Below are 16,276 nucleotides of genomic sequence, written 5' to 3'. Positions count from 1 at the left end.
TAATCTTGAAGTGCTCGCTGTGCTGTTCTTGTTTTGTGATTGCTCCATTGCTGAGATGTTTTGAGTTTTCCTGCATAAAATTATGCTCTTCTAAAAATACGGTATGTAAATACGAGAAAATAAGTGAGGCAAGGCACTTTTCCTCTGACAGCCTTTTGCATAAATGCTGCCCCCTCACTTCTCCCATCAGTGCTTCTCAGAGCAATGCACTTTGATTCTGTCAAAAGGTGTGGTAATGAGAGCAGAAGTATGATGTTTCTAAAAGCTGCTGACCACAGTCCCAATTAAATGGTCTTTAAAGGATGCTTTGAAAGCTTTGAATAGTGGAGAAACGTGTGACTTGAAGTATCTGTATAAGATCTTTTTAAGATCCAAGATAATGGAAAGACTGTACTTCTGAGCACCAGGTTATTAGTACCAGTATTTACGAACTTTTTTTATGTAGTTCTATTTATATTTCAGTAATGGTCAGACTTCAAATCTGTAGGAAGTATCTCTCTGTGTTAAGAAGGCACACAGAAGAGCTTGCCTGCGTACGTGTACATATATCTATATAGCCATATATAACTAAAAGAAAATTGTCTACCTTTACCTTTCAGGAAAAAAACTTTGTCGTGTGAATGTTTTAAAACATTTAAATATGACCATATGTGCAGATAGGTGTAAAGTATCAGAAGTATTATCTCAGCCCTTGAGATCACAAGAGACAAACCTGGGTATGATAGTAAGAGTAAAAAAAATCTGTGACTTGGGTACCAGGATCAGCATTAGATGATTGGGAAATTCTGGCCCATGCTGAAGACGAGCCTTTCCCATTAATGAAGGAGGGTGCAGTTCTGTCTAATTTAGCTGACAGTGAAAGACTTAGCCTACATGACATTTACCTTGGTTGCTCACTATAGAATCGGTTTTTCTTTGCGCTACTCAAAGCACAGCAAGAAATTCAGTGATTTGGAGTTAATATGGGGGAATTAGAAGGTCGATCAACAAGGTGCTTTGCCTATAAACTCCCTACCCCTCTGTCTGCTGTGGGTTTGCCAGGAGAGGGTTGGATTGCAGTCAGCTATACAACACGAAATGTTGTCCTTCTTTTTTCACTCTTCTGAAGAAATTCAGGTCTGTGAGGTAGCTGGAGAATTAAGTTTTACTGATAGTGTCTCATTCAGAAAATTGAGAAAATAAGACTTGCACGTCATGATCTCTATGGTATGCAAGAGCATGGATTTCTAGATGGTAAAATACTGCACAGGTTGCAGTGGTGGAGTGAATTATATAGAGCTCAAAGCATGTGGCTTAAAACCAGATGACGTGAACTACATTGGGGAGAGGGGTGGGAGAACTTATTTCATTCCAAACTCTATATGAAAATATTATGCACAATTAACTTGATTTTCTCTGCAATGTTCAATTACATGGTTACATGAAGACCGTTTTGCTCTGCTATTTAGGCTATGAAACTGCATCTCAAGAGAGCTGGACTGTATGCTCAGCTGTGCCATAAACAAAACTATATAGCTGCTGTAACACCAGCCCCTGCAGTTAGTAGAATTAGTTGGGGAGAAGGCTTTTCCAGCAGAAGGCAGACTGACAGTGTTTGTCCCTAGCAAAGGTAATTACTTGTGGAAAAATCCCAAAGCTCTCTCACCTGCCGAGACTGCTGTTCTGGGCTAGTTTCTTTCCAGAGGGAGATATCTGGGGGCAAGATTACAAAGGTTATTTATTTTTGCAGTTGTTTGGGGCTGAATGTCTTCCATTCCAGGGCTGAGAACAGAAAGGGACAATGAAATAAAAAGTAAAATAAGATGAACTTCTTTTAAGTATATATTCTGGTATTTAAGTCAAGAGGTAACAGAGAATGCTTTCTGATAACATAACTTATTGCTGTAGATGACCCACCCTACCTGTCTGAAACAAAATAATATGGAAAAAAAGCACAAAGGCAGCAAAAAAAGAGAATAAACCTTACCAGTGTTACCTAAATTCATGATGGTTTTCTCACCTATGTCTCTCTTGTATATCCTTATAAGAAGGATGCACTTACTGCATCCTGACTTGCAGTGTTATTATAGCAACACCATAGAGATCTTTGAAAGTGAAGATTAATGTTGATATATTGGTGGCAATTGAAAATTTGGATCTTAAAATTACAAATCTTCAGTTCTATTCCATGAGCTACATATGATCACTCTTTTAACCTTGTGGTCTAAAATGAGTTCATATCTTCCTTAAAGTTAAGAAGCAATTTGCTTATAAGAGCTGTAGAAAATGAACACTTTATTTGTATGTACACAAGCTAAAAAGCAATGCATTTATAAAAAAGAAAATTTAATTTCGTCACAGAGCTTTGGTAGTATGTTCAAGAGATTTGAAATTCTATTTTTTTTATTAGGCTTATCCACTGAATAACTGAGGGAATTTAGAAAATTGGGATGCTCGTTCCTGCTTAACTTTTACTCCTGAGTTGACCTCCTGGCCCAGATGCAAATAGGAGCAGTTCTGTTAATGGTAGTGGATCTATCTTTATATTATTAGGAGATTTAGCCTGTTGACTTCAGAGAACTTACTCGGAGGCTTAAAGTTAAGCGTGTGCATAAGTCTCCATTAGGATCTGGATTGTAGTCATTACCTGTAGAGAGAGAATTGATTCATGATCTGAAAGCTCAGGTGGTGGCACAGCTGTGTAATGTTGCATTCAATTCATTATAGCAGTGTGTCACCCTGGAATATGAGTATCTGTAAAACAATATGAATTATTAATGCAAGTAAAATGTTAAAAGCTGTATGGACTCGTGATATAGGCAAGTGAGGTGGCACTAGAGTGGTAAATGCTGATGATAATGGCCATATAACAACTTACAGATGTCATTTTTCATGTCTGTTACCTGCCAGTCCGTCACCTCTGGAGCTTTGTACTCTGACCACAGGGTTCCTGGTTAAATGGCTTTCTTTTTCCATGTCAACATAGGCCAGTGGAGTCCCAGTCTGAAGCATCCTTTTCTTCATGTATAATTCCAATGGGTGGGACAGCCACTGCTTTGCCATAAGCATCTGTTCCTTTCCTTACTTCTTGAAAGTAAATAAATTAGTGTGTTTCTCTTCTCTCTCCCCTCTCCAATGTAATTTCTGCCCCCCCCCCTCCCCCCGTTGGCTAGAACAGAAATCAGAGTGGTTCAGAAGCCATGATGTGTAGAATAATTATCAGGCTGTCGACTCTTCCATTGAATTGCGTCTTCCTTGTACTAAATATACCCCATGCATGAGCTATGTTTTCGTTCCTTTAGGAATTAGCAGACAGCTATCCTTAAGACAGCAGATAGCTTTGTATTTTATGAAAAGAAAAACAGTTACCTGTGTTGTTTTTGAACTTGTCCTGGCAAATCTCATTTACCTAAGTTGTACCGTTGTGTCTGCACTGCTGTGCAGGGACAGAGTGGAACACAACTTTACCCATCCAACTATCATCATTGGGTGGTGAAACCCTGGCCCAGGTTGCCCAGAGAGGTGGTCAATGCCCCATCCCTGGAGACATTCCAGGTCAGGTTGGATGGGGCTCTGAGCAACCTGGTCTAGTTGGAGATGTGCCTGCTCATTGCAGAGGGCTTGAACTAGGTGACCTTCCAAGGTCCCTTCCAACGCAAACTATTCTATGATTCTATCTGGCAGACACTGTAAGGTTGCCCAATGCAGAAAGATGTCCAGAAGGATCAGGTGTGCACGCTGTGGGCATCGTCAGGGCTGAACTTGTCTGCTGTGTGGATGGGCTCTGGGACACTGTGGCTCACCCAGCGGTCTGCACTTATCCTGCCTGATTTTCTAGTAATGCTGCATGGCTCCATGTAAAGCGTATCGCGTAACCAAAAGCCTTCTAGAAAGGGAATTGGATTTATAGAGTGACCTATTGCAAAGGGAATGGGATTTAAGGAGAGCCTGAAATGAAGCTTCATTTGGGCAGCTCTCCACAGGACATGTGAATATAAAGTGCCTTCACATCTGAGAATACAGTGAATTTCAGGCTGCACTTAAAATGGGAAGCAGAGGAATGAAACTCTATCTACATTCCCAGATTCTGATCTCGCTTAAAGTCACACAAATCTAGCGTTGAGTAATGAAGTTCCTTCAGATTTAAAGGAAATCAAGATCCAGCCAGTGTGATTAATCTTGTGAATAAAAAGGTTTGGGATTAGACATTCTTTCTGTGTGACACTTCAGCAATATGCTGTTATAAAAGACACAGCAGGAGTTAGTCTTGAAGTGTCAGAATAGCTTCTTTAGTGACAAAGCATTTATACATGTAAATTTTCAAAGAAAGTTGGCAACCCTTTTGTGGGTTCAATTTGCACCTGTCATTCACTTGCAGATGCAAATTTGAGTTACTTGCAGCTCTAATTACAGTACTTGATTGTCATCACAAATCAGGTAGTAAGATGTGAAACGACTGAGGTCTGTGCCATCATTTGTTGTTAAAACATGAGTGCAAATGTTATCATCAAAAAGCAAAGTCGACCAGGGCTTTGCCCTGCTGATAAGTACAAATACTACAAATAAGTACAATATGGAAATCAAAGGAATTTAAGGGGGAAAAATAACAAGGAAAGGAGTGAGTGAGCATGTGGTGAAAGCAAGACAGTAATAGGGGAAAATAGAAAGTAGATTGTTTTATCTATTGCAACAAAGTATGATAATAGAAAGAGATTTTTTTTTTCAGTTAAGTATTTCTTAAGACCCACCTGTCGTTTGTACCTTCCAAAACTCTTTTCTGTAGGGAGTTACGCTTCTTTTATTTTTGCTGACAGTTTTCTCATTTTGAAATGAAAGAAGATGATTTTATAAAATTATTCATTAGATGAGTATTATGCTGTATCTTTCTAATTTGTCATTATGTTTATATGAAAAATTGTTATATAGGTATGTTTTAATTTCAGCATACAAGAATTTGGTTTTTGAATTCTCTTCCCTGAAAATGTTGAGGTCTGAAGATTGCTAATTATAACTCATCATTAATTTCTTTTAAATTAAAAAACAGGAGATAGGTACAACATGTTATTGTGCCTCAGCTAACATCTGCTAGACTGTGATAATTCAGCGCAGATTATTTTTTTCAGTTGGAGAGTCTGCTGCATAAAAACGATAGTTGAAGTAACAAAGGATTGGTTATTTTATATTTGAGTCTGAGGGTAGGGTTAAAATGGTGAGGTAATTTCACTTCAGAGATCTTCATTGCTCAATTAAAAAATGAACTAATGAAGAAGAAATAGCAATGGATGGATGGAAGCACTTATCTAGGTTGAAAGATAAGGATATAATTGTATTTAACGTGTGCACTACCAGATTCCATGGTGTTGCAACCCACTTAGTGAATTTTTCTAATACCTATCTTATTTCAGCAGTCAGCTTAATCTCACCTCTTTCCCTTTTTATTGAACAGACACCTTAACTCAAAGAATGATTATTACTATGGTGATTTCTAAATTGCTAGATCCATGGAGTCTACTTAACCTAATGTAAAAGGTTGTGTGGCTTTTCCCATTTTTCTCATTACCGAAGGAGAACATTTTGGCTCAAACAATGGCTGTATACATAAGCACCGATTGATTAAGTTTAGAGGATTTGTACTGTTGTTTCACAAAATGGTGTCAACTTGCAGTATGACTTCTTGCTGATGAATAGCTTTCCCAGGCCAAAAAGCTAATGACATCCGCAGCTTCCATGCCTCCCACACACATGCAGTCCAAAAGGCCACAGATAATTTCTGCCGAATCAAGACCATAAAGACAGAATTTATAATCAGCTTTAATGTGTTGAGGAGGTAAAGTACCTTAGCCCTTCATCAAAGGGAATGATAAAACCCAAAATTAATATGGCTGGACTTTAATTATTTCTGAGCGCATAATTACTCTTTAGCTAACTGGACAGGAGGTATGGTATTTCTCTTATTTTGAGCAAAGGAAAGCCATCTGCAAACATACGGTCATCAACTATCGAGATTTTAAAATGCATCACATTGCTTTCTTAGCATTGATTGAAGTACAAATAGAATAAATATTTAAATAATACTTTAAATAATGTGAGAACTAGTTTTAAATTAAATGAGTAGGGAGTTTGTTAGGAGTTCCTCCTGCATATAGCATTCTTTTAGCTTTTGTAGCAAGAGTATTCATTGCCTTTAGGAGACATAAAATGCAGTAATCGCTTCTTCCCCTTTTTAAACTGACTTAGGGGTCTACTTTCCCATTACCATTAATGAGAGTTATGGATATGCGGCAACATGAGACTAAATGAGACTAAACCTTAGAGAGCCTCAGGATAAGTAAATCATCTTTGCATCAGCATTTTAGAGGCTTTAGTATCCTTTTCCCTCCTATTATTTATGGTACCTGATTACTTTGTTGATATTCAACATTTATTACATAAATTTTAGCTAAAATTTAGGCCAGCGCAATAAGGCAGCATACCTATTTTGAAAGCTTATGTCTTAACCATAGTAAAATGGTCTTTTTGTAACGGATGCCTATTTTTGTAAGTGAAATGCTCAAAGAGGAAGAATAAGTGGGCCCTCATGAAAGGTGAAGAGAAGCGACAGTGGAACAAAAGTGGAAGGTAATTGTGGACAACAGACTTTTGGGGATCATAATTCTGTGAAATGTATACTCTTTTTTGTTTCATTGGCTCCTAGTCATGTCTTGCTATCAGTATTTTAAAAATTACTCAAAAGAGTTACCTCAAAAGAATATTAAAATGATGGAAGAACCCCAAAGAATCATATATTGAATTAACAGTCAGGGCTAAAGAAATAAATCTAGTTGAGGGATACATTTAATTTACAAAATCATAAGCTTTCTGTAAAATATTAATTCAGACCTGCAGAAAATAACTGAAAATTATATACCTACTAAGCAATTTCAGTCCTGATTTATTTTTTACTTAAAAAGTCTATTGCTGTTACATTTTGTAGGATCTTTCCGTAAGGTTTTATTTTGTTTATCTGATAGTGATTCCAGCATGTTTTCCTGTGTCAGGATGCAAGACATTAATCTTTCTTTATGATCATACGGACACAGCAATGCTGTTAAGTCAATGGAGACTGTTATCCGGTCAGTCACAAGCTAAGGCCATTTCTTACTGATTTTTAGAATGAGAATTACTGCTGTAACAGGTGGAAGTCTAATCCAGAAGTTCTCGTGATAGTACTTCCATGATTTTAGAAAATTTCTTCAGCAGCCACACATGAAACAGGCAACACAGAACATAAACGGTCAAGCTTAGAGCTCTGCTTCCTTTTGGAGGATTCAGAATTGAACCACTGGATGTTGCTGTGTGTCATTGTAAACAGCCATGTGCGCAATGGGTCTTGAGCTGATGTTTCTTTTAGGGATTGCGGAGCAATTTAGAAACACAAAAGAAGTTTCACACCATCTCTGCATGTATGGGTAAAGTACACATAATAGCTAAGTAGTTCTACGCCTAGTGCACAAGGACCAAACTCTGCTTTGGTTTCTAGACCACAGATAGCATTGGAACTCTAGGATGCAGAACATCTCTCTGAAGCATTTTGGTCTCTGTTTCTCTAAGCTGGTTGTTGCTGAGATGTAATGAACGTGGTATATTATACATGCAGACTGGAGCGAACCTGTGGCAGAAATCATGTCTCATCTCTTAAGAGATTACTGTTAGTGGTGCCTTGGGGGGATCTGTCTCACGTCTCCGCCAGGGATGAGGTGTCCCGCTTTAGAGGATGCGGCAAGCAGAGCCCCTGTGTTGGGGAATAGATACACAGCTGTATTAAAAGCATGATTAATCTATCACAGCTTAAAAATAGGTCAGCCCCTTTGCAAGAGGAATTGTGTATAATGTGTATTGCAACATGATTATAAGGAAGATGGTCCGATTTTTTTTTTTATGATTTTCAGAGAAACTCACAACTGTATAAATGCTATGGTTACCCAGGTTATTTTTAATAGCTAGCCTCAATTATGCTTCACCGTATTGTAAAATCAGAGATGGTGTGAGATCAGTCATTTGCGCTGAGAATGTTTGATGTGCTGTGTAACTGCAGTTGAGATCTGGAACCATAATCTATACAAAATACCTCACAAAGGTTAGCTATTAAAAAAAAAAAAAAAGTAACGTTCATTGTTGTGGTTTCGTCCAGACAAGAAATTACCCCTCTCTGTGCAAGTTATTTGGAGAAATGTGTGCTGTTTGCCTTTCCAGATGCTACTTTGTTCCTTTCTGGTGACTTTTAAATATCAAAAGATAACAAGAAGCCATTAAAAATGTGTATGTGTTTATATCTTTGGCTGTGTCTGGCTCTCCATTATTAAGTGCATAGCTCTAAGTGCGTAGTTCTTAGAATTTTAAGTCCGTTCTTCCTGTTCGCTATGCTGAAAACCCACCATGAAGTTATTGTTATTCTTTGCATACATCTTTCACTTTTCTAGCTTTATTCTTTCAGAAGTAAAGTTGCTATGGTGTGAGAACGATGGGCAGCAAGACATTTGAATGTGTGTATTGGGTAGGGTCGTGTTATCTAGATACCATATGTTGTAAAGATTACATTCAGAGTTTGTGTTAGGAAAGGCTATTGCATTCACCAAGGCTCTGTACTAAGCAGAATGATTGTTGCAGGTGTGACTATAAAAATGTTTAATTTATTGTCGTATAATTCTAGTGTTCTGTATTTAGAATGAGTTTAAAAGTATACTCCTGACTGATGCGGTAATTAAGGTATTCAGCTTTGGTTTTCAACAATATGGTCCGGTTCTTACATTCACAGTTAAAATCTCATGGTACTTCATGGGTTGTTTCTGTTCCTCAAATCCATGCAACCGGTATAAACATTTTATGAATTTTTTTTAAATGCATCACTCAAATACATGGTATTTTGCCTATAAACGACAGGTTTAATGCTGAATGACTAATATCCTGTAAAATAACGGAGCTAGAGAGAGCTTTTTAAATACAAATGTTTTAATACTCCATAGTGCTTAGAGTTAATGCATGTCTCTTGCCTACATCTACTGCAAATTTCAACACATACTGTTCATCTCTCTTTTTGTTGTTGTTTTTGTCTATTGCTATTTTATGCATGAGAAAGTTCTTGTTTTCTACTCTGTGCTTGGCTGGCTTTTTCTTTTTTTGTTACTTAGTCTTGTGTTTGTACTGATTGCTTTTTTGCATGCAAATTACAGAATGTCATGGAAATGAGAGAGCTCGGGAAAAAAAAGGAAAGATAATGCTGAGTTCCAACTGTCTTTTGTTTGTTTGTAAGTGTGTAAAATATATGACATGGAAATATTTTCAGAATGGCCTTTGACTTTCCTTCTGGTGTATATTTCTATTACTCAGTAAAGGAGCGGGCATTTTTCCCATTGGAAAATATAATGAATTTATTAATACTTGTTAATAATACATGTGGTGGGCATGAAAGAATTTTGTCTTGCTATCCATTTATAGAAATAAGGAATTATGATATTGTGTGTCTTGCCCAAGCTAAAACTTTAATTCCATCTTCAATGCAACTTTTGTATACTGTGCAGGAAACCCTGACCCCACTGAAATCAATGGCAAAAATAATTGTCTTCAGTTGGTCTTGGGTTTCACTCTTGTTTCTAGTTTACATATGGATTTTCATGTTTCTTTACAAATATCTCAGCAGGTAGTCAAAGGTTTCAAGGGAATCTATGATTCTATTTAAAAGAGAATGTAATGAGTGTGTCAAAAAAAAAAAAAAGGAAAAAAAAAAAAGAAAAAAGAGAAAAGCCAAACTCACGCTTATCTCTGTAAAGCATGAGATTAAATGGTTGAACTTAGAAATATGTATTAGCATTTCATAGAAAATATTGTTTTAACCAACTGTCAAGACATGTATTAGCCACCTTTATTGCATCAAATGCAAGAGGTAATTTGGCAGTTCTTGTCTCCACTGTTCCTAATAACAACAAAAAACCAATTAAATTAAGTGGATAAATATAGTTTATGGTGGGTATGCTTTTAGTAAACAAGCTTTGATTCTTCATTTAAAAACAATAAAGCACTGGGCACTCTTTGATTCTTGTGCTAGATGTTTCTAATAGCCATACCCCCTAGGGAAGGTTTTGCTGTAATGTTTGAAAAGTATAATGAAAAATTGGTTGTTATAAACTAAGATTTCCCTCCCTGCAAATGTTTTTCTTGAAACATCCATGGGAATTTAATAGTCACTGTTTTTTTTCCTCAGTCTTGTATATTCTTGAATTGTCTTTTTTCCTCCATTTTCTCCGTTCTCAATCCTAGGTCCCCTTACAAAGAAACAGACAGATGATTTAGGTGATAATGACGGTGCTGAAGATGAAGGTATTTTTTTTGCCGCCAAACTGATTTGCATGACAAGGATCCCTGAAAATCTTTTTTCTCCCCTCTTTTTTTGACTTCTTGTCTTCTTTTGAAGAGTTTTTTTTTTTAATTCCCATTTTTGATGTGTTTTGTCTTCTTGCTTGTTGTTATATATATATATTTTTTTAATTTTTTTAAAAGAAAGAATGTTGTTAAGTTCTACGTTTTGATACAAAACAGTAACAATATTTGAGGAGGGTTTTTTGTTTTCTTGAAATGGACTTTTGATATGTTGCATCCCACCTTTTGACTGAATTTTGTCCATACTATTTAAACTAACACTCTTTTAAAGTTTCTCTGTACACCTTTTTGCATGTTTTCTAACCCTATGTATTTCACCAAGTACAAAGATGTTTCTTTTTTCACTGACTGATCTCAGTTTGATAAACATGTAAAATGTTGTCTTTATAAAAGGAAAAATACAGAAAATTCTTAGAAAGTGTCTCTTAAGCAACTGAATTTCCCCAAATACAAAACCTTCTGCATTCACGTTGCCATGAACAAATATAAGTAAATGCAGGACTACCCTACCTGCCTGTAGGAGAGAGGTAGCCCCAGAATGGTAGGAGGCAATATTTGCAGCTGATGAGGCTCTGCTCAGCACCAGTGAATTCGGTGAAGCGAAACCGATGTCATCGAAAGGAATCTGATCCCTTCTGTTTTCTCCAAGCATAGAAAGATGCCTGTCTGCTTGTGCTCACCCTTAGAAAACCATATTACCAAGTAACACTGAAAGTTTGAAATGTCAAGCATATTATTCTGTTTATGAATTATGTCTGTTAATCATATAAGCTATGCAGATTTGATATTTTTTCAGGGTTATGAAAATGGTAACAAGGGGCTCTTTCTCCTGAGCGGTCTCATCCCTTCGAGTAGACGTGCTTCAAAATTCTGAATCTTAAACACATACTTTGTATATTTTATGGTCAACGTGTAAAACAAATTACCGTCTAGGACTGGTAGAGTTGCTGCTTGCTTCTCTGATAATATCTGGGATTTTTTTTTTGCCAGATAATAAGATGAAGCTTAACTTGTAAACTGCAAGACTTTTAATGAAGGAATTTTTCATCACTCTACATCAACTCTTTTACTCAAACAGAAACGTGCAGTCTTATCACAAAAGATAAAGGAAGGCAAATATGAGCATTTAACTTGTTACTCAATAACTGAACAGAGACTTTACAAATAAACCCACAAATTTATACGTCTGGTTTGTCATCCTCTACTGAATGTGTATGTTAAGCAAAGGAATGAAAGCCCACCAGTTGGCTCAAGATTTGAAAACTTAATTGAGATTGTCCTTTGAAAGCTCTTACATTATTCAGACCTAAGTATGATAATTCAGATCCCCTTAGCTCTATAAGGCTAAGTCACTTTTACATTAGTTCATGACAAAATATTGCAAGTGGCGTTCCTGTGTATTCCGGAGGACCTGTGATATTGAATCAGCCATTGTAAAAGTTATTCTGTCTTGTCTTAATAATACGTTTTAAGAAACCATTTGAAACCTGGGTTATTCATCCAGTGGACCTTAATGGCTCTCCTAAATTGCTGTATAATTGCCAAGACAGATGCTAATGGCTTAACGTTTGTTGAGTCCTCCTCTGCTTGGACACATCTAAAAGAGACTACTCAGTTTGCTAAAATTCAGCAGAGAGCGGTTGCTGTCAGAAGGCGCTTTAGTACTTAGAGTCAGATGAGAGCAGGGATCTCAGTCTTTGGAGAAGAAGCATCCATGTCAGAGAAAACCCCTTTCCCACACTGACAATTTTTGGAGAGAAAGGAGTGTAAGAACACAGCAGTCAAACTAAGGGGGAAGAAACACATTTACAACATTAATAAGTGTCTGTAATTTATAGGACCGGGATTAATTTTCTCTGGCATACAAGTGACAGGTTTTTTTTCTCCTTTCCATGCCAATAGAAGAATGCAGGCGGTAATTAGACTTTCACTGCTTCTGAGAGTCAGAGAGGCAGGGCAAATTTAAATTTCTATGATCAATAGACACTGAAGGCTGCTGGGTTGGTAGAAACCCTGTCATCTGAGGCTCTGTTTCACTGTCCCGCAGTGGAGGAGCAGTATCGGGTGGTCAGACCTGCATTTTGTGAACCTGCTCTTCTGCCCTGGCACTCTAGCACTTGTTGCGTATGCAGAACTGAAGAATTCACAAGCTTCATCGTATGTATTTGGTTATGAATAACAGGAAAGAGAGAGGCAAAGCAAAAAGCCACCTCAGCTGTCTAGATTTCTGCCAACCTGTCTGTCAAGCCCCGTACCTTTTGCAGTATGGTAGGTTTTGCTCAATATAAAAACCTACAAACAAATAACTGCTGACAAAATAGAACAAATACCAAACTGGATGAATGATGAAGTTGAAATATTAGGGAAATTGGGCTATACACAGTGAAAAGCAACTGTGTCATATAACCATAGAATCCATGCTGCACAACAACACCCAGTGATTTCTAAAATGCCCAGAATGGTCTCTGTATTAAGAGACTCCGAGCTCCCATGTCCATTTCTTGTTATTATGCCTTTCTTGAAAGATCTTTCATAGCAGCTCCTTGGATCAAATGCCTGGAAAGTATTCTGTATTGTGTCACTCAAATATCAGAGTTTGATTAGAAAATTTCAATTTAAAACAGAGTTCAATAATCCTACTCCCATCTGCTGCTACATGTCACTACCACAGTGTTGCGGTCCAAACCGTGCCAGCACAAGCACTGGAATCAGTAATCAAATTTTGGATCTCTGGTATGCACTGCAAGCAGTAGAGCAGGCTTAATTAGATCATTTTTCATTTTTGTTTTCAAAAGACCCAAAGGCAGTAGTGCACATTACCAGCTAATGATCTGCAAATTTGCTGTTTAAAAAATGAAGGTGTTTTCAAATTCTATGAGTGTGAAATGTGTGAAAAGTCAGAAACTATAGGAATGTCTTTTTTCCCCCCAGTCTGGATGCATTCTTGTTTCTGTTTAACCCTTTCGTGTCTACACTTGAAATTGCTTACCTGTTTTTCAATAAGCATTGAAATACTTGAGCGGGCACCAAAAAAAGAGTGACAAAAGCACCTGCAACCAGTGAGCGCTGGGGCTTCCCCTTTTTATAGCAGTGTTGGATTTGCCTATTTGCTGACATGCAGGTAACAATGTCTAATGTAGATGCAAGATTTAACTGTTAAGTTGCTCAGCAGTTGAATAAATTGTACCTTCCCTAGTCTAGAAACAAGACTTAGTTTAAAAATATTTTAATCTAAATATCTTATCTCAGTCTTAATTTTAGTAAGATAATAATTTAGGTTCATTTAATTTGGCTGTAGCAAAAAACAGTGCCCCTTTATGCACCCTTAATTTCTATATGCTATAATCCTTAGCATGACTTAAAATACAGCAACACAATTCATTAATCAGCCTGTGGCACTCGGGGATCAGAACTGGACTTCTAGGTAGTTAGTTCTGTATGAAATATCTATGAAGGATTGCTCACAAATGAATTCTTATCATCCGCTATTCTGTCAGACGCACCTTACCTGGCGCATCAATCTGTCAATCTTAGATGCTTATTTAGTCCCCAGTGCTATTTGAGCATCTCAATTTTTAACGTGTTCAGTCTCGCAGCATCCCTCTGCGATAGAGGAATGCTATTATTCCACTTTTAGAAATGAGGAACACAGGCGCTCAGTTTGAGGAGTGCAGGCACCATGTCCATAGTAAAGCAGGGAACCGAGAGTACATGCCTCAGAAGCGGGGTCTGCACTGTAATTGCTAGATCTTTCTACTCTTTCCCATCTCTGTTCCAGTCTCTCCTGTGAAAAAGGAGACAGATTAGGAACAGATGTTGCTGTTTGTTCACAGGCTATAACTGTGATGATTCTGATCATTTAGTCTGATGCTCTGTCTTACATGGGCTATTGGACTTCATTGACTGAAGGAAGTTCTTGGTCCAGAGCATGTTTTAAATCAAAACAAACAAAAATCCACTCAGATTTTAAATTGCTAATGAAGCAGAATGCATCTGCAAATGCCTTCTTATGCTTAGCAGACTCTGTAGCATCATTGGCGCAAAAAAACGCATTTCAGAATTGAGGATCTTCTCCAAAAAAACCCTATCACTCCATTAGTATTAAAATAGACTAGGTTGCTAAGTTTAGCATTTCGTCTGCTTGCAACTGTCATGGTAAGAAATAGGGAGAGAAACAATCTTTCCGTCTGGCACTAGTTGTACATTTTTCGGACTTCAGAGATCAGTAAACAGCAGAACACATTTGTCTATCTTGCAAAGCGACCACATGCTCCAGCCTTAATTAGAGCCTCTAATGAGTTCCAGCCAGGCTGGAGTAGCACAGATCTTTCCGCTGTGGGTGAACTTGTTGACTGATACACACAGACATGTTCATGATTCCTGTTCATCCCGTCACCCATGTTAGTTCTGTGATTCCAACTCCCAACTACAGATTCCAATGTCACTTGCATATTAAATTTTGCTGATTGTATTTTCCCTTTACGCTGAGAACCTCGGTTCAGATTATCTTGAATTTTTGCAGTGATGCTATTAATACTTGAAAACACGCATAGTAAAAATTCTGACAGACCTTTGATTTAAGCACCTCTTCAGGGCTCCATTATACTTTTAGCACTGCCAAGCATTGCTTGTGCAGTGAAAAGTCTGTCAGCTTTTGGATTTCTAACCATCATCTTTTAATAATTTAAATTTACTACCTACCTGGCTATTGAGGTCCTGCTCTAATGAGAATCTGCTCCAGCTGCTTACCTGTAAAAGCCTATGTCTCTTTTAGTGTTAGAATATACATTCACATAGTCCTTCATCAGGATCCCAAATGACTTTCAGGTGAAGGTAGTTACCTGTTTGAGAGTGCACAAAATGATCCACTGGTTTGACAGATACAAAAACAAACAGAAAAGCAAAATTCTATTTGTCTGAAACTTGATGGTCACAGGCTCTATTATAAAATACGAAACATGTCTAGAACCTCACTGCCACTCCTAAATGAAGTTCAATATGTACTGTAATAGTCTCAGGACATCTAGTTTTATATTGCACGTTACAAACATGACATTAGTGGATGTTTACATGTTAGCACTGATAAGTGCACTAGCTTATTAAGATAGCAGTGCATCTATGAGGCATCAGATAGATTTGAACTAGGTTCAAAAAAAAAGGTTTTTACATGATTAAAAGTTGCACTGATTAGTATCAAGCTCTACTTAATAATTTAGGATAAAAGCTTATGGAAGAGCTATATGTACATCCATATAATATTCCACGTAAGGAACATACAGGTTTTACAGTAACCAATCTAAAAGTTTTCCACTGTTCTTCTGCTGTTTCGTCTTCAAATAACAAGATTTACTTAATACTCTACATCAAAATGTCACAAATTTAAAGCATTTAGAAAAACACTGCATGTGACATCTGTGCTAAACTAATTATATTTTTCTGCTAAGTTGTCTCCAGGTAGGCTTTCTTTTTTTCCTATTTTGGTTGTTCCCTGCAAATTACACTTGTTAGGCCACGTGGCCAATTCACATCAGCTTCAAATGACTGAAGCTATAATTATGTTTTGCTATATATGACAACTGTGACTGGTGTTCACAGTCAGACCTGGTTCCCTGTTGTGTGATGTAACAAACAAAATAAAAGACAGCCCTGTTCCTAAATTGCCTGTACTGTAATTAAGACCAGACATAAAAACTGGATGCAACAAACATTAGAAACGTACAGCAGAGAGGAGATGATGGAAATCATAATGAGAAAGTTCATGTATGTGTCATATAAATACTATCATTCTCTGTTATACAGTAAGATTTAGATGTTTTATGAACTAGCAATTTAAAGCTAAACAAATCACAGCACGCAAAACTTATCGTCTGTGTGAATAAAAACA

At 37.2% G+C, this 16,276-nt stretch overlaps 1 protein-coding gene across 11 annotated transcripts in view; it reads left to right on the top strand.

Moving 5' to 3' along the window:
• NLGN1 (neuroligin 1) overlaps nt 1–16,276 on the top strand; it is a 400,353-nt gene that overhangs the window by 174,957 nt on the left and 209,120 nt on the right. For 6 of the 11 annotated variants that reach the window (XM_074589950.1, XM_074589953.1, XM_074589951.1 and 3 more), the window contains one exon: nt 10,273–10,332. The exons of the other annotated variants lie outside the window; for them this stretch is intronic. In XM_074589950.1, the coding sequence (XP_074446051.1) occupies nt 10,273–10,332 (60 nt within the window). The remainder of the gene's footprint in view (nt 1–10,272; nt 10,333–16,276) is intronic. 11 annotated transcript variants of the gene reach the window in all.

Source organism: Larus michahellis, chromosome 6 (assembly GCF_964199755.1).
Source record: "Larus michahellis chromosome 6, bLarMic1.1, whole genome shotgun sequence".
In the NCBI taxonomy this organism is placed as follows: Eukaryota; Metazoa; Chordata; class Aves; order Charadriiformes; family Laridae; genus Larus; species Larus michahellis.
The sequence above is the reverse complement of the archived record's forward strand: the minus strand, read 5'-3'. Positions and strand labels throughout refer to the sequence as shown.